This window comes from Thalia democratica, chromosome 7 (assembly GCF_965202585.1).
Source record: "Thalia democratica chromosome 7, ktThaDemo2.hap1.1, whole genome shotgun sequence".
Classification (NCBI taxonomy): domain Eukaryota; kingdom Metazoa; phylum Chordata; class Thaliacea; order Salpida; family Salpidae; genus Thalia; species Thalia democratica.
This window is the reverse complement of record NC_139171.1, coordinates 33,240,660-33,265,609: the sequence shown is the minus strand read 5'-3', so window position 1 is coordinate 33,265,609 and position 24,950 is coordinate 33,240,660. Positions and strand designations below refer to the sequence as shown.

General features: G+C 30.2%; 1 protein-coding gene and 1 long non-coding RNA gene across 2 annotated transcripts; both read right to left on the bottom strand.

Annotated features, from left to right (window-relative positions):
* Window positions 1–1,136: 1,136 nt before the first annotated feature.
* LOC145841270 (uncharacterized) lies at window positions 1,137–8,958 on the bottom strand. The gene is made up of 11 exons (XM_082948636.1): window positions 8,829–8,958; window positions 7,386–7,607; window positions 7,048–7,181; window positions 6,731–6,864; window positions 6,248–6,355; window positions 5,643–5,755; window positions 5,116–5,190; window positions 2,491–2,692; window positions 2,118–2,175; window positions 1,558–1,958; window positions 1,137–1,412 (listed from the first exon to the last, which is right to left on the bottom strand). The coding sequence occupies exons 1-11, from the start codon at window positions 8,850–8,852 to the stop codon at window positions 1,228–1,230; spliced, it is 1,656 nt and encodes a 551-aa protein (XP_082804762.1). The 5' UTR covers window positions 8,853–8,958; the 3' UTR covers window positions 1,137–1,227.
* Window positions 8,959–8,979: 21 nt separating this feature from the next.
* LOC145840934 (uncharacterized) lies at window positions 8,980–11,765 on the bottom strand. The gene is made up of 3 exons (XR_014370124.1): window positions 11,662–11,765; window positions 9,798–9,968; window positions 8,980–9,089 (listed from the first exon to the last, which is right to left on the bottom strand). It is a non-coding gene; the product is annotated as an uncharacterized LOC145840934 (long non-coding RNA).
* Between the last annotated feature and the right edge of the window lie 13,185 nt (window positions 11,766–24,950).

The window sequence follows — 24,950 nt, the reverse complement described above, 5'->3', positions numbered from 1 at the left end:
TTGTACTTTTAGTATTGTTATTAATCATTTTAGACTTTTCTTAATGTTTTATCACTCGAAAGTCTTACGCAAGTTTTTAAGAACAGCAGATTTGCTCAGTATTCTAATTCTCCACTTTTTTGATTAGCTTTTTCTTAGATTACAGAATTCCGGAAAAAAAAAATTCGCTTTGTTCTAGGACACTCCAAGAAATGAGCAGGCTATAAAAATTCAGTCGGCGAATTTATATTATAAGTTAGTGCGCAGTTGTGATGTCAGTTCTCCTCATGGTTCAACAACATAAACTTGCTATTTCTCGCCTAAAGTAAAGTTTAAAAAAACACAGTCATCTTAAAAGAAAACGTACACAGTAAAACATTCTAACAAGTAAACCAAAATTTTCAGTTTATGGACATACAACTGAAGTTTGTTCTGCATTCAAAAGTGCTTAACAGGATGAGTGTACACCAGGGTTTCCCAAAGAAGACAAAACACCCTATTGGAAGATTTTAGTAAGTCGATAGGAATTGCTAGTGAGGGGGCAAAAAGCAGGATGAGTTTATGAAAATTTGGGCAGTTAAAGAACTTTTAATGAAACTATTTTAAATATTCTGGGGTTTGTAATTAAAGTAAAAACAAAGGTAAATAGTTTTTATTTAAGCTACAACTCCGGCATGCGGAGATTTTTGTTTTCAAAGTTTAGCTTGCGACTACAAAATACCTGGCGACCCTCTGCATTAGACTTGCAAAAACTACAACTAAACTTCATGTCACAACATCTAATTATGAAAAAATTACTTTAGTTTTTAGAAGTACCATTTTAAATGATTAACTAATCATACTAAATCAAAAATAACTTAAGTTATGATAAACAACAAAAACTTATAATAGTTTATATGCAAGTATCACTCATTATTTTCTAAGAACAAATTTTAGCTCATAAATCCTAGTTTTCTTATTAACTTTGTTGTAAAAACTGATTTAAACAATATCATCAAAAAATGAGAAAATAAATAAAACATCAATGTAAACATTTAAAGAAGCTGAGTTACATTGCGTTACCAACAAAAAAAATCATATTTACTTATAAAAAAAACAAACGAAAACTTTGGTATTGTGATGTTTAATGTTGCTTGCTTGTAACAGAGTTGGCAGTGAAAACGCGAACGGTTAATCGGCACAGCAATCGTGTAAGGTAAAAAAACAAATGTAATAAATAGAAAGCAATAACAACTGCTAGAAGATAAACTATTGAGGATCAAAATCAAAAGAGTTGAAGCAGCGAGATTCCAATTTGTTTTTGTCGTCCGAGCTTCGAACAGTCTCGTTTCTTTTGGCGGGAAAAGTCGTCGTTCGCCTGTCCAAAGTTTCCCTCCGGTAGAAGTTGTATAGCGTTTGGTGGCGGTGAAACTTTCCGCTCGTGGCAGGCAACCCTGTTGTAAGAAAACAGCTTATGATTTTCAAAATCACCTTTGAAGCGAAATAGAAAACAACGGTGCGTTAGAGCTTTTATGAATGAAAGCAACAAGTAAGTTAGCGGCATTTAGAATTTTTTACATTTTTTTTCAAACAACAAACTCTGCTTGTTGGTCCGCAACGCCGACATCGAGTTCTGTTTCCAGTTTGACGTCATGACTCCGGAACTATCTGAAGGCCCTCTCTCATTGGCCAGTCTCTTAAGCGCTTCCAGCTCCCCGAAAGATGTCGCTATGGTGCTCAACGCGTTGTTTCCATGGAAATCGGTCGTTTGGCGCCCCCTAGTGACCGTTCGGTACTGGCGCGGGGGAGGAGGAATTTTCTTCCTGTCCTCCAAGTTTCTCCGCATCGACTGCGACCTGGCAACTGTGACGTCATCAAAGTTTGACGTCATGGTGTCGCCGACCGGCCTAGCAACGATCGGCTGTTGCCATGCGGTCTTGGGTGGTTGCCAGGAAGGTTTTGTGGGAACGGCATAGTGAACTTCTTGCATGGGAATGGAACTGAATTAAGAGCAAATTTATCGTTATTTTTATTTTTATGGATCTAGAGCTTATAGTTATATATTTTAGCTATAAATAGAGTTTTCGAGTCTAGAGGATGTAATAATGTACTAAACAAAAACATTTTAGATTAAACATAAGTCAAAAAATAAGACAAACTTGATACTTTGTTGAACTGAAGAGCTCTGATTCGTGTTTTGTTTGTGACTTGTTTTTTCTGCAAAATTCACTTTTGTTAAAAACCAGAAATAGCTTTCTACCTTTCGAAAGTCTAGCAATGAAGCAAAAGAAAAATTATTGTGTTTAGTCTTTTCATTGGATTAAATTTGCATAATAAAAGTTTGAGCGGAGCCCTTTGGATTACAGCGGGGTAGCGCGCGCGCGCACACACAGAGTACAAAAGCAAATAAATTATTGATTATTCCCCGTTTGAGTTTTATCGAAAAAAAAGTTTATGATATTGATTGGAAGCGAGATAAGTTGCTATACACTGCGCGACTTAAAAACCGCGGTAAACAAGCACGCGAGTTACTTTTCGGCGGCTTCTTGCCGCTTCTTTTCTGCTTCTTCCGCCGGCCTTTCTTCTTGGTTTTGGGCGATACGTTGGCCGGCTGCTGGTCGGACGACGCCAGCCTGCGCTTGGCCCTGGCCCTCGCTCGGAGGAAGACGAGGAGGAGTAGGAGGCCGACGAGGAGGAAGGCGGAGAGGCAGCCCACTATCGTCGGTACCAGCGCCTGTTGCGTAATTTGTTTGCTTTGTAAAAAGTAGTTTGAATCCTGAAAAGGGTGTTAAAAGGTTTAAAAAATTAAAAAACACCCATTGGAGTAAAGTTCATTTTCAGTGACAGTTTAACTGATAACAGTTTTCATTTGACACCGTATATGATTTTAAATACTTTTTCAATGTTTATACCAGTTGTTGTATTTGTATAGTAATTTTTGACGTTGATTAAACTATTTTGAAGATTATTATAGCCTTGAAATGTTTTTTTTTTTTTGCTTTTTCTATCCTTAAAAATAAGCTGAAAACTGCAAAAATAAAAAAAATAATTTATAAATCAAACAAACCTTTCATTAAAATCAAATTATAAAAAGTGTTACGTCAAGTTTTGTGATAACTTAATTACTATTATTTGTATTTATCTCCACTTACGGTTAAAAGTTTTTAATAAAATGTTGTTTAAAGGTTGTATAGTAATTTTAGAAAGCTTATAAATTATAGAAATGTTGTTCTAGTTTTTTTAAAGGTTAAAAGATGTTAAACAAAAACAACAAAAAAAACCGTCTAGCATTAATTAGGTTAAAAATATGTTTACTCAAGTTCGTGCAAGTTGAAGTATTTCTTTTCACAAATAAAAATGCTACACAAACGTAAATATTTTGTAGCAATAACTACCGTAACACCGTATTACATATGCCTTCTGCACAAATTCAGTCGATACTGTGCATTACCTGAAATATTACCATAAACAACAATAATTCAAAACAACTATTTTTCTTAAGTCAAGAGCGAGCACTTGGAAAGTCAATAATGAATTACAGGAAAGCGGCTCTTAGCAGCAGGCTTTAAAACTTTATACTTTAGAACTTTTGTCCGGATTTAATGCTGTATTTATAATAAATGCTCAAGGCTTAATTTACTTTTGTTTCTAATCTAGTAACTGCTTTAAATATACCAGATTAAGTTATATAATAGTTTAAAATTTCTAAAAGTAGTTCTTAAACATGATAAAAACTGCCTGATAAACTTTTATTAAATAAAACATTTTTAAAATATTTTTTATTGTTATTATTTCTCACCTTAGTCGGCAAAGATTTTTTGAATGTAGGTTTATAAGGTTTTGGTTTACATTTTTAAAATAAGTCAAAACTTATAAAAAGCTTACAAGGAAAATGATAATAGAGCAATCAAAAGACTTTATGATTTATTTTAACTTATAGGTTTCAGCTGAAAATAAGTTTAGAAAAAACTTAAGTCACTATTTATATTCATAAAAAGTTCAATAACTACAAATCTAAAAACATATGTTTTGTGCTTTATATTTCTATTTCTTTCTTAAAAACAATTTTTTGTTAAATAAACAAACAAACAATGTTTAAAAGTATTATAAGTTATAATAGCTACTAATCTAACAGTATGCATTATGTACTCTATTTATTTTTTCTAAACTAAGATTTTGTTAAAGTAAATAAATTTTACTTTTGGTCTTAATTAAAAAATTACACAATTTTAAATCTAGTAGTATATATTTTTAAATTGTATAATTAAATAACAAACAACAGTTTTATACAGATGTTTTGATATGTGAAGTTTTCTATTTATGTTTCTATCTCATAAAATCCTCAATAAAGCTTTAGTTTGTTAAATATGTTTTGCAGAAATTTAAAATTAAAAATTTATTTGTCACTATGACGTAATAAAAATGAAGTTTTTTTTTTTGCAGTAAGTAATTATATATGAAACAGCTGTATAAAAATGTTGTTTATTATACAATTGCATAAACATTTAGCTCCAATTTAACTTGACGAGCACTATTAATCGAAATTTAAATAAAAACTATTAATGTTCTTTACTTTATATTTCTGTCACTTTTGAAAACAAAGCTTTTGTAAAGTTAAACAAATACAACAAATAATCCATTTAAAGTTTAAGCTTTTATTTATTAGTTCATATTTTTTCTTGAAAAACTCATAACGTGATCAACTAAAAAGCGGATCGTTATGAATACAAGTATCCATTGATTTTACAATCAATACGAATGCTTGCAGTGGGGACTTTTGTAATTTGCACGTTTATTATGAAAATAAGAACGTTCAAGCTTTAGCCCTCAGAGTGAATTTACTTAACCTTTGTACACCGTAACTATTTTCTATTGAAAAACATATTACATATGACAATTATATTTTACTGTCTTTATTAGTATGAACAAAAGCACGCTTTTTTTCCCACAACTACTTTCGTTCTATTCACGAGACATTTTTTAACGTGTTTTTGTTTATACAATTAATCATAGTGAAATTGAACTGTTATATCAGTTTGTTCGTTCACTACTAACCTATAAGTTCCTTTCTGAACAATTATTTAAGAACTATCTATGACAACAGCTTAGAGTGACCAGTAAAATCAAGATATATAATTTTTTATGAACTTAACTTACGTTGCCTGCGTATGGAGTGTTAGTAGTACTTTCTATTGTCGGCAACGAAGTAGGCATGCTCGTCGTAGTAGTTTGCTGTGTATTGAATGTTAAACGTTATTCTGTTTTCAAGCACATGAATAATATTTTTATTTGCATAACTAACTATTTATAATTTAATAAACAAGTAAGCTATAACTAAAGTTTATATTATACAACAAAATAATATTGCTTAACAAAAATAAAGTAATAAATAATCCTTTAAAAGAACTTTTATCATTAATAATAACTAAATTGACGCTTCATAGTTTATTTTATGTTTGTTTTTTATAGCATTCATCTCGCAGCTTTAACCTCATTTATTGATTTTCTATAAAGGCAGAATTTTAAATGAGGCTCAAATAAATTTAATCAGCAGCGTAAACAGTTTAACCACAAAACCTATAGGAAACTGCTTATCCAACACTAAAACTCAAAGCATCCATGATTACTTAACTTCAAATTGTAGTGAAAAAGGGCGCGAAAAATTGCATCAATTGAAAACTCACTTGCGTGAACGTCAGAGTCCTGACGCCGGGATCGTCGGAGGTCGGTCCCCGAGGTTGCCCTTGTTCGTCCGTGCAGTTGTCCTGCCCGTCCAGCTTGAAATCGTTCAGCCTTCCTGCAGTTTTGTGCGATAATCAGCGTTAATCGTTTCAATTGGCGGCGGGATTAGATCGGAATGCGAGCTTTTATTAGTCTGGCGGCTTCCAACGTTCGCATTGGCGGCATTTTTCAACAATTGTGCTTTAACATTCTCTTTGCACAGTAAAACTACTTTTTTATTTCTTCTTAAGCTAAAACTTTTTGTCTAATTTAAGTCTTTTATTTTAGTTAACTACCTGATTTCAAAGTATAAAGTATGCAGTCAGACTTTTTACGTGCTAATCTAGGTAACAACGCCTAGACAAAACATGCTTATAAAAACACTTTTAAATTTTTAGTAATTTTTCTAACTATCCATACTTTATTACACATTATGATCTAATTTTACTTTTGTACAATTTTTTTTTTATCCAACAGAAAAAAATACTGTGCTGGAAGGAAAGATTTGAGGTATTTTAAAATTAATTCGTTACTTTTGTACAAAATATCCGGTAAAAGTTCGACTGACCGCCTGGCCACCTGACGGTCGCCCTGAACTTCCCGTTGTTGATCGTCCTCTCCCTCTCCGACTGCTTCGACTTGCACGGGTCGATCTTCGGCTGCGGGTTGGTGATCCCTGTGTTTTGTGTTTTCAAAGGTTTGGTTTGCAAACATATTTGCTAGTATGTGTGACGCGGGTTAATAGTTAAGCTAAAAAAAAAGCGAAAAAACACAAAGACGAAAAGTAGTAAACTTTGATTTTCATTAATCAGTTGAAATTTGCTTAAGAAATACAGAATTGACGTTTGTGAACACTTTTAGAAAAGTGAGTTTAACTCTAAAATTTACGTTTAAGTATATTTAATAATTTAGAATATTTGTATACCTTTAGATTTTGAACTAAATCTACCTTTAAATGACAAAATTTAATATAAAAACAATTTTTTAACTACACTAAAGCTAATTAAAAAAAAACTTTTCATCCAAAATTTTAACTATGACGTTCACAGACCGTGGGGTGTGCATTTTTGCTCCAGTTTTCCCTGAACACTGACCAAATACTCGCCGTCAAATTCTTTGTCCTTGCACGTTGCACAAGTTTTAATTTTCACGCAGTTTGCTTCCTCCGTACTCACGCTCAGATATCTGGTCAAAAATCTCGTTTTACCGGCATCATGACAGTTTCATACAACAAACTTTAGAAAATGTTACATTTATCAAGGAAACTTTAAATGTAATCAGCTTCAACAATCTTTAATACAAACTAAAAAGGGGTATTTAGTACACGGATGACTGTAAATTTAATAATTTAAAAAAGTTACCACAAACTTTTGAATGAAGTCGAGGAGGTTGCAATCGCACTGCCAGTTGTTCTTGTTGAGCAAAGTCCACTGCAGAGCCGGGTTGCTGCCGAATACGCCTCCGGGCAGGCTCTCGATTTTGTTCTGACGCAAGTCCAGCGTCTGTGTTGTTTGAAATGTTGAATAGAACGCGTGCTTGTTTGTTGTAAGTTATGTTTAACGAAATGTTTCCTACACGCGTATAACTAAACTTAAAAGTGACCAAAACGATTTTTAACCTTTAATCTGACTTCAAAAGACCTTTTTAATACACACCAAACAAAAACACTGTTTTTTTTCGTCAACATTTTCACTTCCCAAACAAACCTTCAGCTTGGCGAGGGAGCCAAACGCCTCCAGATGGACGGACTTGAGGCGCCCGGTGCTCAGCTTGATGGTCTCCAGGTTGGGGGCGGCGACGAAGGAGCGGGCGGGCAGGTACGAGATCCCGTGCTCGCTCAGCGACAGCGTCTTCAGCTTGCTCAGGCTGCCCGGCACCTGCAGCGGGGCGGGGACGGAAGTGAGGTTGCTGTTGTCGAACGTCCAGTCCTGTTGCGGGTTTTGCTGTTAATTGAACTAAACAGAAAAGTTGTGTTACAAAAGTAGTTAATGTACTTCTCAGCAAAAAAATAGTTCTTTAAAAGAATAAAGTTTATAATAATTACTACATGTATTACGAAAAAAAGATTAACTTGATTTGAATAATGTTTTTTTCAAAACTTTTGTTTAACAGGCACTGACTTCGTTGTTGTGAAAAACCGAAGCTACATTGCTGACCTAAAAATCAGTTTCGTGTTTATTGATTCTGATCACCGGAGCGCGAAACGCCAACCCAATTAGCAACTCGCTAAAGGTCGCCGAACAATATTCGCTGCAAATGTCAGTGCATCAGCGCGTCACACACAGGTGACAGAAACGTTCAGCAGACAAACGCGAAATTCTCAGCAGCAGCAGCAACAGTAGGAAAAAATCGCGGTGGTGGCCTTCTAATAAATTATTCGTAAGTCGCCGCGGGTTTAGTTGAAAATCAATTCCAAGTTAAAAAGTTCGCTGCTGCTGCTGCTGCTCTGCCGTTTCATTACCACCCACCGACTACTCAAATTAGTCGAAACGAATATTAATCACGCGGGCCGACAGGTGCCCCCTCCACTCCCAACGTAAACAAACCTCTTACACTACTTTCCTTTTTGCGCTCTGCGCGCTACATTACATAATGCGGCTTTGAAAGTGTTTATGATGTGCTGCTGCTGTTCGCCTGCTGGTTTCAGGTTGAAAGGACGCGATCAAAGTCAAATAAAAAAAGTATTGAGGCTGTGAAGGTTACAAAAATTTTGTGTGTAATTTTAACAATAAAAAAAATGAAATTTTAGCACGGTTAGTTACAACCTTTAAAATCTATAAACTTCAGTGTTTCTTTTAATTTTTTTTTGAAAATTTGGAATGTTGAATATTTGGATTGAATGATTATTTTTTTAATTAATATGTGAAATTGTTATCTAAAAAAATATGAATGTTTATTTTATACTGTTTTGAGACTTAAAAACTATTTAAACTGCGCGTGTAAGTATGAAGTAAAATTTTTCTAGCTAAAAAATATTTTTCCCACAAACTTCTGTTATATTTTACCCAAATAATCTTAGTACATAGTTTTTTCTTGATTGTACATTTGATTAAAATACATAAATATACTTAAGTTTACTTGAGCATCTCTTTTAAAAATTTCAAAACTTTGAATACGACAAACTCAAAAACTTAAACAGTCAAAACAACCTCGAGGTTTTCCAAGTTCTTCATGGCGTCCCTGGAAACGTTGGCGAGCCGGTGCAGCTCGCTCGTGTCCAGCGCCCTCAGCCTCTTCAGCGTGCCGAACGAGTACGACGCTATGAACCCGATGTCGTTGTCCCGCAGGTACAGCTCCTCCAGCGGCAGCGTGTACTCGCCCCCGTCGCCCTTCAGGACCGGCACTTCGGCCAGCTTGTTGCGGGACAGGTCCAGCTTTCGCAGGGAGGAGGGCAGCCGGTAGTTTGAGTTCTGAGTTTATTTTTTTTTAAATTAAAAAATTTGTGAGGGTTTACTGGTTAAGTTACCATTAAAATCAATTGTCATCCGTTGTTTTTCTTGTAGAAGCTGAGAATGTTGGTTTAAAAATTTAAAGGGAAAAGTTGTTATTTTTTTATTTTAAACTTTAAAGTTATGTTAGAGCACTTGCTTTTCAAACGACTAATGCATGTGATTTTGTGTTAGTGGTTTTTAGAAAGTGCACAGTGTTTGTAGTTGTGTAACTACAATTTCTTTGTACAATTTTAACAATTTTTAGTTATATGACAAGTTTATATTAACAAAAAAGAATAATTTTTGAAACATGGTTTTACTGTTATATTGGGTTTGATTTCTTTAATTGGTAGTGATGTTTATGATATTAGTTACTATCATGGTTACATTAAGTAAAACTTTATTAAGCAAATAGATTTTAAATGCTTTACATTGTTATTGCTACTTTTGAGCATTTATTTTTTAATTTTATTACATAAACCAACTAGTAGTGTAGTTTAACTATAGAGTTGTTTGAAATAAATTAAAACTTAAACATGATCTTAGCAATTTTTTTCCCAAATAAACAAAAAAAGTTGCTAACTGCTTTTTAAAGGTTATTTTAGACTAAAATAAACTTTTACTTAAAGTGACAGAAACACCGTGTTTGTTTGATCAAAAGACTTTTTAAACTCTACCATAACTCACATGAAACTTTTTAATTAGATTTCCACTGAGATTCAGGATTTCTAGCTTCTTGTACTTGCTGAACTGATCACTGTGGACAATTTGCAGTAAATTGTTGCTCAGATCAATGTCTTTCGTCAAAGGGGGAAAATACTCTGGGACTTTTTTAAGGCTTTCATATGTGCAAACAACCTGCAAGTTATTGCATTAAAAATAAAATTCAATACTAAAAGTATATAAAAACAATAGTTTACGGGCTAAATATGCTGTATATTTTTATAACTTTTCTCCTTTAAATCGATAAAGTTATATACTTGCTTATACCGAGCTCATTTAATTAAAAGCTGAAAGTGAGGTTTACTTTAAAAGCAAGTCAGCGAGTAGCTTGTGTTTCACGCCAAGCCGCAAAATAAAACGAAACACGAAACTGCTGGGGAAAAATTGGAAAAATTTTCATCTCAGCACAAACAAACAAGTTGAAAGGGGGTTTCCCTTCTGAGACGCCATTCTTCATTACACGCCCCAGCAGTTTGCACTCGATACATCGAAAAGCTCGATATTGAAACTTTTCGAGATGCAGGCTCGGGCCAGATACCAGTTCCAACAAGAACACAAAAGTCTCTCTTCATTTTTCCTTTGTTTTGTTTTTTCAACTTTAATTTTCGTCGTTTTAAAAGAACACGTCGACGCTTCCAAGCGAAGTTGGCTGCCTCTTTTTTTTTTGTTTTGAACCGCAAAAAATATTAACTTTTTTTTTTGTTTTGGTGATCAATAAAAATTTCACAAGCTTCTTTGCGATGATCCCCGGCCTGTGAAATATAGTTGGCTTTTGCGAGCGCGCGCTTTACCACCATTGTTTTGGTTATTGATTATTTCAATACTTTCCAGAACGCTGACCCCTGCTAAAGTACAGCACATCAGACGAAACGGCTTCGAAATAGCCAAGTGATGTGTAGAGCTTTTGTTTTTGAAACCGCAATAAAAATGTTTAATTTTGGTTACATGAAAACTCAAATTCCGAAAATTTTAATTCCAAACAAAAAATTCAAAAGGCAGCAACTTAAAAAGTATTATATACTTGAAAAAAAAATATGTATGTTGGTATTATTAGTATCTACAAGCCGCTTTATTTTTGGAATATATTAATTATTTCTTAAGATATTAAAATAATAATAAAAATAAGTAAACTCGAAAACTTATTTTAGCCATATCAGTAAAAAAATTTAATACTTCACAAAAAAATGGCTTGTATATATAAATAAAACCAACATAATTTTTTTTTCAAATATATACTACTTTTTAAGTTGTGGCCCTTTAAATTTTTTTAGAATTTGAGTTTTTCGAATTTGAATTGTCGTGCACCCTTAGTTTTAAATAAATTCTATGAACGATTTTACAGTTTTGCCGTTTCTGTTTCTACTTCGTGCTTTGATCCTCAGCTTTGCAAGATTTTCTTATTTTCAGTGTAAAAATTTTAGAGTAAAATTGCAGAGTATGGCAAAGTTTTAACACAAAAAAAAGTTTATTGCATAGTAATCGATATTAGAACTTTTTATATCACTCTAATTATAAAGTTCATCATGGAGTTTAAGTTTGAAATTTTTACATGACTAGACAATCTTAATTTTTTCATAACATACATTTTTTTATATTTTAACAAAATACTATCTAAACTAAGAACTATGTTGAAAACAGACTAAAAACAAAAGTTTAAATTTTTTATATCTGTTTTATTTAAGCTTATGCGTTTGTATACAGTTTTTAAGAAGTCCGAATAATAAACTTTGTTGAAAATGCAGAAAAAAGACTTTAGCACAAATTGAAACTAAAAGCTCAAAATTTAATCAACTAAGAAAGCTCATTTGTAAACAATAACAAAACAAACCTGGTTATTTGAAGAACACCTACAACCTTCTGAACACCTGTTACTGTTGACGACCGGTGAACAACCAACCGTTGATATGACGTCACTGAAAAAGTTGTAACCGACTGCTACCATGGCAACCAGTGCTTTCTGACGTTTTTTTGAATATGTAAATGCTTCGCAGTGAGAATCTTTGTCTCTTTCAAAGTCATTTCTTTTGACTGTTTCATTGGATTGGATTAAAATAACTGTTTTGCTTGATCTCACCATTTTGCTCAATTTTATGTATTTAACTAAGCACTGTAATAAAAAATAATTGTTTTGTTAAAACTGCTGTTTAAATAGTATTTTTAAGGAATTAAAAAATACAGGGAAAAAAGAAAATTCATGAAATTAAAAATAAAAACAGTTTGTGCATATGTTTTGTAAGTGTTAAAAAATCAATTAAAAATCTGACGTAATTTAACTTATCGTACTTCAAAACAAACTATCAAAAATAAGTGTAATTTTCTCTATCAGTATAGTTTTATCATTTGACAAAATGTTAATTAAGCACATACAACTTGTTTGAGAATTAGCGTCAAATTTTTACTGTTTAAAACTAAGGTAAAATAAAGTTTAAAATTTATTTCCTAATATGTACTTATTTAAACTAGAATGTTTTTATTCTTTCTCAAATGGTTAAAAAATATTTATATCTATAAGAAGTAGTTATTTTAGTATTCAGTATTTAACATATACATACTAATTGTTATCATAGTGTTTTTTTAAAAACATTAATTAACATTAGATTTTTTAGTTTGTGAAAATAAACTCCAGAAAATAAAAATCGACGTAAAAACGAAATTAACATGACAAAAATTTTATTAGAAAATATCAACAATAAACAATGATCTCTTGCTGCTCTCACATTAAAAGTTTATCAGATGAAAGGGAATATTTGATTTCCAGATGTATAAAAAAGGTCAAGCGGGGTCACAACTTCACAAAGCTCAAATCTTTCTGCTTCTTCCGTTATGCTAATTGAGAGGTTATTAATTTTCCTATTTCAAGGCATGCTGAAACCCAATAAAAGTTGAAGGGCCTATGGATTTCAGAGTAATTTAGAAACTTAAGCAAACACTAGAACTAAAAATATTCAACAAAGCAAAACGTTTCTTGCAAGTTTTTATATAAAACTAAGTTATTAAATAATTTTAAAACTCAACAAAATTTGGTTCTTTACTTATCATAAATCGTTAAAACTTAAAATTTGAAACAAAAATTATCATAAAAAAGTGCATATTTAAATAAAATCCAACTGCTTAAAAACAAATCGACTTCTTTAAGCAGAATGAAAAAAAAAAGAAGACTTCGAAAAACCTATAACGTTAAACTTGACTTGAAACAAAAAAAATCCTGCTTGCCATCCACCTAATCCCGCGGATTAACTTGTGGAGAACGAAAAACGCAGCAAACAAATGCAACTGGTCAATCAATACAAACAAATTGGTGGCAAATCAGCGAAAAGCTGTTTAATTCAATCGCGAGCACCGCTGCTTTCTTCCCCTCCCTTCGACGTTCTCTCGCTTTCCTTCAGCGCCTCTCTCGAAGTGCCAGAGGCCGAGAATTCCCGCGAGGGGCGAAGGGATACTCTGTTGGCCGATTGCGCGCGTTTTTGATTAGCGCGCCGATTTGTTTGCGGTCGCTGCTCTTCCGAGTTTGTTTGCGGCGTGCTCTATTTCGGTTCGAAGTTTCCAAAAACACGCAGTACTGAACACTGAATACTTAGTTACTGTATTGTCCACAAAACGCCCGCCTTCAGCTGCGAATGGCTCAACAAATAATTTTGCCGCCGCAAAAGTTTCCAGCAAAGCCCGATTCGCGGAATTCGTCTTCTTCCAGCGAACGAGCGTCGAAAAAGTCGAGACGAAGTAAATTGGCGGTGTTTATGGTGAGTGATGGGTGGGCCGAACGAGATTAATCGCTGCGAGCTACTTGGCCATTAAACGGTGAGGTCACGGCTGAGGTCGATAAAATTCAAGGGCTGATTCGCTTTTATTCGCTTTCTACTCTGAGGTTTTTCCGTGATGCTGAAACTAGGCGTGAGTGCTCGTTGTTTTAAACTCAGTTTTAATTATAGCTCTTGAAAAAGTTTTCTGCGCTTAAACATATGCCACAATTTTATTTTGATACTTTGAAAAATTCACAGGAGTGATAGATAATGATGATAAATTTTAAAACCATGTTGTTAACGCAAATGCCTACGTGAGCTAAATTTTCAATCTAAATTTCTGCAAACTATAAAATTTTATTTTTGTTTACAGTGACAACCAAGTGAAAATATATAGTGTAAATTTACAAAAAAAAAACGCAAGTTTTATTTGAAAAATGTTTAAAACAATGGTATTTTTTGTTTAGATTTAATACTATTTTTTGTAACCGAAAGAACATCTTGGTTTTGAAATCACGGTTAAATTGACTGTTTGAAAAGATCTTTACTGTAATTAATTTTTTCCGAGTTTCTGTTAAGAGAAAACTATATAAATTGAATTAAACTTTTAGTTTTGCTCTGTTATCATTAGAAAAAGTTTTAATATTATGGTTTAAATCAAAATTTTATATTTAAAATTATTTTTTAAATTAGGCTAAGTGTTGAAAATTAAAAATAAGTTTATACTTTGAAACATGTTACTTTACAGAATGACAAATTAGTTTAAATAAGCTTGTTTACATATGATTAAAACACCTTAGTGTATTGATTTTGCCTAGTTAGATAACCTCAATTTTTAAAAGCTAAAGTTTATTTGAATAAAAACCTATAAAACATGAAAAGAACAACAACAATTTTTTGAGTTAAAAACAAAAACAGCTTGTTTATTTCCGAGCAGACTGTACACTAACTGAACTAAAGAAAACGTAACAACACTTTTCACATTTAAACGTTGTGCTGCAAATCTCCTTTAAACCTGTATTTTTTTGTGTTTTGATTAACATACAAAAACCGAGCGTTTAAGCAAGCGTATTTACTTCAAGGGTGGAAAAATTCGCACAGCAAACTTCGTAGCGGCTGTGTGTGTTTGTGCGGCGGCTTGCACTTCTTCGAAGCAGCAGCTCATGCTAATTAATGAAAAATCGATGAGCGACCGCGCTATCATGCATTGCACAACAAAAACAACTCTCGCTTATATATTCGCCTGCTCCTCGGTCCGTGATTCGCTCGCACGGCATCGCGCTCTGCTGCAGCTTCGCCGCGGAAGAAGAGTTGATTTTGCAACTGGCTCAGCTCTCCAACTTTTTTTTGTGGTGTTTTTAATCCCATTAACCAGTTCAAATTTGATTGACGGCGAATTATGCTTCCACAGTGAGCGCGTTCGTTTCAATGGTGCTCGCGTTTTTTGCTGTGCTCAAACGAAAGAAAGTATATGCATGTATATATTTTGTTATAAGCAGAAGCTTCCTAATTATTTTTTTGCAATAGTTTTAGAGTGACAGAAAAAACTGTGAAAAATTTTTAGTTTTTAGTGAGCTTTTTAAACAAGATATTTTAAACCAGCTTTATAAAGATCTACAACAAACTTTTTTTTTATAAAGTTTTGTTAGTTCTTTAAACATACAAATTTATTTAAAACAAACCGGTTTAACAAACATTTCAAAGGTCATTAAGTATTGAGTAAAGTATTATTAGTAAGTAAAAAGTGCACGTAGATACTGCGTGTAGATAATTTTTTAAAAAAATTGTGAAACAAAAAAAAATGAAAATAATAATTCTTTTTTTATTATTTATTAAACTTCAACATAAAGCTAAGTGAACTTTATCACATGTAAGCAAAAAAATGAACAAAAACCTTCAAAAAAAACCGTCATCAAACAACTTTCACAGACGACTTGCTGGTTGTTTAACTTCACCAACTATTTGCATGCTAAGTGGAGAGGGAGAATGACGACAACTCATGAATAATAAATCGAATTCATTTGATTTTATTACCTAGCCACTTCAACGCGCATCGCAAAGTTAAAGCTAAACGTTTCGACCAATTAAAATGGCTCGCACAGAGAGTGGTGGTGGCCCAGGTACGTGCAAATAAACAAACAGGGTTGTTTTAATTGAAAACTGGCATGAGTTAAACATTGAAGGTCATGTGAACTATATGTGTTTTCTTCATTTCACATGTTTACTCCAGTTTGACCAATACTTGTGAGGTTTTTGATTTGGTATTGTAAGCGGCAATTAACACGGCGTTGATGACTCTGAATGTTTTTGTTGTTGAATATTTTAAAATGTGTGATATAGTTTAACTGGATTACCGTTTTTAAACTTTAGTTCTAGTTACTGAAAACTTTTAGTTTTTTATTATAGTTTTTTTTATAGTTTAATTATTTCAAATATGCTAATTTACTCATAACAGTTTTTTGTTTTTAATCCAAAAAAAAAAATTATGTCTCGAAAAAATTAAAAAAAAACATTTTAACTAGCTTTAAAAATCACTAAAAACTAAAATCTTCATTTAGAGCAGACTACTTTTAGAAACTATTTTTTATTTATTTTATGTTTATTTTTAGATGCATGACTAAAATACTTGCATAAACTACGAGTTTAAGAGATGATAAATTTTAACTCATGTAAATAGTTTTAACAATCACTAAAAACTAAAATCTTCATTTAGGACAGACTACTTTTAGAAACTAATTTTATTTATTTTATGCTTATTTAATTACTACATAGTAAAAATGCTTGCATAAGTTACAAGTTTATGAGATGATAAATTTTAATTCATTTCAATAGCTTTAAGAATCACTAAAAACTAAAATCTTCATTCAGGACAAACTACTTTTAGAAACTGATTTTATTTATCTTATGCTTTTTTTAATTACTACATAGTAAAAATGCTTGCATAAATTACGAGTTAACGAGATGAGAAATTTATAACTTACAACTTGTTAATTTGAACCATCTAGTTAACGAAACACTGTGCAACTTCCAGATTTGATTACAAGGCGACTTCTCATGTCGTGCAAACTGAAGCGTTTTGCGAAAAGAAAAGTGTTAATAAAAAATCGATTGCTACTTATGCATTTCCTTTTTACAAAAGATAAGCATATGCCGCATCAAACAAAACATGCAAATAAAAGGAAAAAGTCACTAAACAACTTTCTTACCTAATGACTTCAAGTGTATGAAGCATGTACAAAATAAATTGTAAAGTGCATATGGTACGACTTGACTGAAATATAAATCATGTTTGCGCCCACAAAGGCTTACTTGACTAGTAAAATAAACAATTATACAAGCTTATTTATAATATTATGTTTTTTTCTTTAGGTTAGATTTGAAAACAACACCCGGTATTTCTAATTAAAGCTTATAAAAGTACTATTCAAAATATAAAATAAACATTTGCTACTTATTATGCAACCTTTAAGCATTTCAATTTAATTATGTGCAACTTACATTTTTTTAATAATTCGACACTCCTTTTTTAATTTAATTAGCGTATGTTTAAGGTCAAAATAAATTTGTATTTCCTTTGACTCACTTATATAACACTAGTATTAAAGTATTTGATAACTGTCAAAGTAAGGTTTTGTTAGTACAGTGCTTATTCACTCATCAATACATGTTGGCAAGATTTTTCTGTAAAAATGATTTTTTCATAAAATAGTACAACTGTTGTATATAATGCAATACATAACAAATAATAAAAGCTCTGCTCCTCTTTATCTGCTTTAAACTTTTAAAATTTTTCATCACTTTTCAAAATGTTGTACAAATTTGACCTACCTATGCTAAACTGCTCAATTATAAAACACTTTAATTCATTGTTTTTTGCCATTTTACAAACTTCTAAATTATTTTCAATGATTAGTGCAACTCGTTTTCTTTTTTTTTGATGTCTTGCCTATTTCTAAAATCTGATATGTTGAGTGTGTCAAACTTATATGTTTTATACACGAAATAAATAAAATGTCATGCAAAATTTTTTTTTTCAAATTAAAACTTTTATTATATGGTTTGAGTAAAAATACAAACATAAAACAACTGCTATGCATTCATTTTCTAAAAAAACTTGTAACTTAATCAACTACCAAAAAAACTTAAAAAGTTTAAATAAACTACTCTAATTCATTTTTTAATCTACATTGTTTAAGAAAAAATAAAACAAACTGACTTACTTTAAAAACAAAGGTTTTTAAAAACTAAAATAGTTTTGAACAAAGTTTGAATGTACGCTCTAGTAAAATTATTACTTCATTTTAATGAAGTAAATTGCAAAATCTATACAATCACATATAGTTTTCTTACAGCATAAAAGCTTAAGTATTTGTATCACACAAAAATGTTTGTGTTTAATAATAATTTTTTTTTTGAAATTCTTCTCAACTTTAACTGTCCGGATAAGTGAGCTTCCGGATAATAAGAATCCGGATAAGTGTGTAAAAACCTGTATATTTTTTTTTATTGAACAGCAAACTTTTATTTGTAAGTTTTTAATTAAGTTTTAGCTTAAGTTGTTTTTGTTGAATATTTAAATCTTATATTATAACTGAGTAAAAATGTTTTCTTTTTTCTGTTAACTATGCAATATATGCTTTGTTTATAAACTTAATTAAATAAGATATAAAGCTGGCTTTACAAAATATATTAATAAAATTTTTTTTTTGCTACATAAAAAAACAAATATACTTGGAGAAAATTAAAAATAAAATTTTAAACTGGATTTCAATTATAATGATAAATTATTTGTGTGTTTAACCTAAAAAAGCATTAACTTTTTTTTTCACTTTATGGTATTTATTATGTTTTATAATTTAAATTCTTTAAAAATTACGTACTACGCATCTGTCTTGAGAATATTACTTTTGTAGAGTTATCTTTCAATTTTCAAAAATAGCTCAACAATTTCTAAAATTAGCTTTAAACTTAAATAATTCGTTAATACTGAGCTTTCAAAACTCTAAGGAAATTACTGTTTTAATAAAACACTATTCTATATTTAAACTTTATTTTTACATTAAATAAAACATGCTATAAAATTTTTGAACCACTTTATTTCTATTTAAAAAGCAAAAATATCAGAGAATTAAAAAAAAACATATAACTAGATTAAAGTTTAGCTTCTAGAGCTGAATCACCTTGAAGGTATAAATGGGAAATAATTTTTTAGCGCTCTGAAAAATACATTTATAAGTGCAAAAAAGAAACAACTTTTTAATTTTTGAAATTTTTAACTTTTTAATTTTGGTTTTAAACTCGTGCATACTTGTTTTTTACTGAAAAACTAAGTAAAAACAACAACTAACGTTGCTCCATTGGTTGTGTTACATTTTTAATAGCATCAAGAAGTTAACGTCTTTGATATTACGGTTACACTGTTTAAATTTGTTTGAAAAATATCTTAGCCGTACTAACAACGTATCAATTTAAGATTTTTCAAGTCGTTTCTTGCAAATGTTTTAGACGCGAAACGCAGACATGTAATAACCACAAAAGAGTGATTTTAATTGCTTGTGATTTAGTGTCAACTGAGCACAATTTCTGTGTTCTGCGTCCAATGTTTAAGTTGCTACATCAATTACAGTTTTCGATAACTTTAAAATGAGAAAGTAGGAAATCTATATAATCCACTAGGCCATACAACTAACTTTGTGCAAAAGTTCTTATGGGCATTTTTATAACAAAATGCTTTAACTGTTGTAATTTATCTAGACTTTAGATAATTTAAAGTGTTTTTTACCTGAATCGTAAAATTAAAAGGTAATCTAAGGTTTTTCCTAAGTTTTAGTTTATCAAAAATTGTACAAAACATTTAATTAAAAGTAGAAAAACGAAAATTGCATTTTATATAAATCTTACTTTAAAACTATTTAAAACAAAAATAACAATTTTCAGTACTAAATAATATTTCTAGTTTACATAAGATAGTAGAAGATAGATTCTCAAATTTTTATCATGTGTTTTTAACACTGTAAAACAAAAACAATAGTCCAACAGTTATTGTTTTCTAAACAAAATCTAAACTTTCAAACATTCTAAGTATTAGCTTGTTCAGATAAAAACAATTAAAACACAGGCTGAATTTGAACTTATGTAAAAAAAAAAGTAATGCCTGCTCGGCGTTATAGCTACTGTAAAAATAGTGTTTCAATGTGAAGTTTTAGCTTTTATTTTGCCACTGGAGGTCTCAACTAACACGATTTTTTTTTCTTTCCTTTGAAAATTTACTCGGAACGAAATAATCAAAGAAGTCGTTGTAAACTTGAACTGCTAAAATGTTAACTGATCGCGTTTGAACTACTTGATCTAACATTATGAAAACTGTATATGATAAGAGTGTTTTAATTTAAAAAGTACAGTATGTATGAATTAAGAAAAATGCTTTAAAGCTTGTATGTTATGCATAAGACTGGTTATTTAACAACTTTTAATTCAGCAAACAAAATTTACTCGGAACGAAATAATCAAAGAAGTCGTTGTAAACTTGAACTGCTAAAATGTTAACTGATCGCGTTTGAACTACTTGATCTAACATTATGAAAACTGTATATGATAAGAGTGTTTTAATTTAAAAAGTACAGTATGTATGAATTAAGAAAAATGCTTTAAAGCTTGTATGTTATGCATAAGACTGGTTATTTAACAACCAGATGATTGTTGATAAAAATTTCCTTAGCTATTCCTATTAATAAACCTTTTTACTTAAGTTTTAAATCTTATTAAAGAATATAATACCTTAGAATAAAACTTAACTTGTTAAAACTTATACTTTTTTGGTTTTATTTACAGTTTTCAGATAAATTGTTTAATTTTTATTTTTTTAATTTTGTCATTGGTTAATTCTTTTTTCTCGTAGTCTAAAAAGAAATAAAAAAGTTTAAAACTTACTAAAAAGAATGAAAAACTAAGTTTTTACACTTGTTGCATATCGCATTTAATAAACTAAATATTCTATACTAGTACTGAACAATATTAAAAAGTCATACGACAAAACAAAACGGGCAATTAAAGTAACAATAAATGCGGACGATTTACATACTATTACTATATGACGTCATAAAACCTTTAATAAGGTCGCAGTGTCAAATATCGGCTTATAAACATACTATTTCCAATAAGTTTGACCATTTCAATAAGTTTCTTTCAAGTCGTAATTTAGTTATTGATTGAAGCCACAACCTTACTGCAGTATATATGTTAAACGAAAAACTGAAACTTTTCAAAAGGTTAATTTTCAAAATTTTAAACTCGAGTGTTTCTTATTTATACTCATATTTAGTTTTTGTTGTGCTTTTTAATTTTAATCTTTTATACAACTTTTAAACGCTTTGTAGACGTAGTAGTGGAAATTATTGCCTTTGAAAATATCAAAGCTAGTTTCAATTCCTTCCAAATTACTTGTTAACTTGCATTGATCACACTTACCTGTACTTTACTGCGTTTCAACACGTTTTATCTTTCATTGCTCAAAGCATTATCACATTACGAGCGATACAGATTGTGTGTTGTCTGAGCCAACAGTGCTTTAATTTAAAAATATTAGTCATTTGATACTTCTCTTACGTTTGGGTGGGAATTATAAAACGAAAATTTACAAGTTTAAAAGTCCTCTTTAACTGTTATAACTTTTTAAGTATGTATTGATTCTGAAGAGCAATTGGTTAGTTTAGTCTCAATTTATGTTTTTTTGTTTTCAGAAACATTATAGAACATCATTTTATCTAAGACCATCAAATATTTTAATTCATATCATAAAAATATACAACAACTTAGATGTTTTGAAGCAAGTTTAATGATATATTAGGTACACAATTAGATAAAAAGTAATCATACTTAGTAATTCTTAATAAAATTTAAAATCTTGTTTTGTAATATGTTTTATTGATACTTTTAAGTTTACATTTAGATAAACACTTTCTTAGAAATATCATCTTTGATTTGCAAAAATGTTTTATTGATTAAACGTTTTTTTTATTAAATTTTTTTATCTAAATATCGTTATCAGATGTTGCTTACGGGTAAGAACGGGAAAGATATGATCCTAAATTTTGATCTGTGTCTTTAATGTAGGATCATCTTAGATTATTAGTAAAAGGTGAAAAAAAATAGTATTTTTATGTTTTTGAGAAAAGTTTTCCTCTACTAAACTTGATACATTAATAAATTAGTTGTTTCTATTTAACCCACAATGTAAAATGACATAGATTCTTTTTTATTATTATTTAATTAAGGGTAAACTTTTACAAAGCTTACATTAACAAAATATATTTGTATTTAACGCTAAAATTGATTTAAGATCGATAGCGCTTTTAATAAAAATTTCAAAACTCATCAGGTTATTAAACAAACACTAAATAAAAGTAATATTAAGTATTTTATGTATCTTGTATTACAAACCTGTTAAGAATAAAAAACAGCCGTTTAAAGTGAAATAACAACAAGTATTACATGATGGTCACTAAATTTGAAAAATCACGAAGATAATAATGAAAAAAAAAGACTGAATAAATTTCTTTATTAAATATTTGAAAATCCTGAAGTGTTTGAACTTTTTATACGTTTAATGGTGTTATTTAAGTTATTTTTTAAAATTGTTACTTATGAAGTTAAGTACTTCAATAAATGTTTTTTAACTAAGAGATAAGAAAATCATAATTTCTATTAAAATGTTTAAAAACCTGGAATTTGTCAATTTAGGCTAAGAAAACCTGAAATTTTGAAAAAAAAACTGAATTTGAACAAAAGTTACTATAAAACCTTAAATTTTTGACAATTTTGGCTTGTCAGTAGTAAAGTTTTGGTTTGACACAAAAATCTATCAAACGGATTAACATTTTTTGTCATCATCAAAATGATTTTTTAGTAAAAAATGCATTTAAAGTTGCTTTACAGTATGTTTTCAATGTTGTTATATTACTCAACACAGATTTTAAACTAAAAATAGACCCAAAAACGTGTACTATTCAAAAACCTTGAAGAAATTTTTCAAAAACCAGTTGTAACCCTGTATAAACCTTACAAAATGAATTAACTTTTTGCTTAAAACTTGTACAGGAGTTAAATATAGTATTGCCTTAAACCTTGGTATATTGTAAAGGGTATGGAACATACAAAACTAATCTTAGTATAACGTTATCAAGCAATTGTAATTCTTACAAACATTGAAGCTGCTAACGGTTAGCTTATAAGTAGCTCTTACAAGTGTTTAAGTATTTCTATTAAGTTATGATAAGTAATCTTTGATAACAACTACTATTTAAGTTTTATTACTTAATTTAACGATAGTCTTTTTAGAATTTTAGCTTTTGTTTTTACAAATAAGTAAATAAAAGTTGTAATGAAAGTTTTATAAAATGCATGCACCTAGTTATGTGTATTAGTTATAAAATTATTGAATAACTTTAAATGTAAATAGGTTTCATAGTAGGGGTTAGCAGCGCACAGATTGCGGGCCGGATCAAGACATACTTAAGAAGTATCTGGCCTGCCACATTCTTTTACAACAGGGTCTCCCAAAGTGTTCCATATGGCTCCCTTAAGGCCATTTTAGTAGCTTAAGGAGGCATAAGCTTCAAAGGGTCCTTAATTTGAAACTTTCACTATATGTTCTTTAGTTGATGATAAAGAGCAAAAAAAAAAATTGAGGGTAGTTTTTTGAGAAAATGTGTTGAAGGGGGCCATTGCTTTTTTTACTTCAAAGAGGGCCTTATGAGAAAAAGTTTGGTAAACCCTGTTTTAAAGTAAGAACAGCTTTTAAATATTTTTTAAATTTAGCTATTTTTTATCAAATAATTTCAAATGAGCTCTTAAATCTATTTTTAGTAAAAAGTAGTGTTTGTTAAACAATTAATTCAATGCAACTTTTTTTTTGTAATACACCTTGACAAGTTACGCGATCCGTCAAAACGTTTGATCAACGATTCGGGCCTGCAAAACACAGTTAATGCTAATCTAGCCCGCTGATTACAATGATTACCTCAACTATACTTAGAGTTTATCTTGTATTAATACCATGGCTTTAACAGTTTTATCTCAAAATAATTTAAAGAACTATGTTAGAAAGTTAATACACGTTACAGTGGAAAAAATTGCAATTCGAGAAGAGATATAGTATTTATTTTTCGTTGTTGTAACGTTATTGTTGAATAAATTTGTAGGTGGAAATAGTGGCAACTTTACACATAACTTCTTACTATCTATTTTGAGTTAGTCGATGACCGAGACACCTTTTCGAATACTTGGACTTAAAATTTTTTTTTAATAAACTTATTTATCTTGATAATTTTTACGGAACTCTTTAATATTGTTTATTTCGACTTTATTATTAGAGAAAACTTCGACAGTTTTATTACCAGAACTGTTTAAATTTTTAAATACAATGTACTTTTGTTTTTTTAACTATTCGGAGAAAAAAAGCTCAGTAATTTATCAAAGGTATTCCTATTTTTCCACATTAAAGGTAATTATAAAGAAAACATAAAGTAATTAAAACCAATGTTAACTATTGGTTTATAAAGACAATCCAAATAAAGTAGTTAAATAAAAGTTTTTATACATAACATTGGTCAATGTTTTTGTTTCAGAACTTGCAAAAACTAGTACCTTTAAACTTTAGAAGCATTTAAACCAAAAAACACATCAAATACCACTATGAATGAACATTTAACTAGATCAAAGTTGTTGACAGATTAAAAATTTTTGTAACTATATCTTTATAATATTTTGCAACGTTTTAGGTTTTTACAGCTTTGTTTTTATTAATAAACAGTTTGTAAACTATTTTATCATGATAGGTTTTAAAAAAATTGTTAAACAAAACTTTTTGTTAACTGTAAGCAGTTGAATAAAATTTTGTATATATTTAAAAACAGTTAATTTGAATCATTAGTTACAACCTACATGTTATTACAAAGATCTTCATTACGTTTACTGCGTCTTAATTATGATTCTTAACATACTACTTTAAAATAGAAGCCCGAAAAAAAACTATTTCGTTTTGTTGAAATTATTTTAATAGCAGAAAAACTTTTGGCTGCTAAAATTTTTATTTGAACATTACTAATCAACAATCATTGACAATAAACTAAATCAAAATTGACCTTTTTAATTAGTTTGAGTATGTTTTATTAAATGAAGTAGAAGCTTGTTGTGACAACAACTTATACCAAGGACAATTTTATAAATGCTCGAAAATAGTTTATAACATGATATTGCTGATGAATAAACTGAATTTTTTTGTTTGGTATACAATAACATATGACAATAAAAACATAGAGTTGCAACGAGGATGAAGTTCAAATTTGCTGAAATTTTTGAAATCTTATTAACTGTCGCG

Excerpts from the sequence above, each read along its gene's own strand:
- LOC145841270 (XM_082948636.1), bottom strand. The coding sequence starts at position 8,852 with ATGAAGAACTTGGAAAACCTCGAG. Across the intron at positions 6,865-7,047 it reads CTCCTCGACTTCATTCAAAA|ATATCTGAGCGTGAGTACGG; the intron begins GTTTGTGGTAAC and ends ATTTTTGACCAG. Across the intron at positions 6,356-6,730 it reads GCAAAAATGCACACCCCACG|GGATCACCAACCCGCAGCCG; the intron begins GTCTGTGAACGT and ends CACAAAACACAG.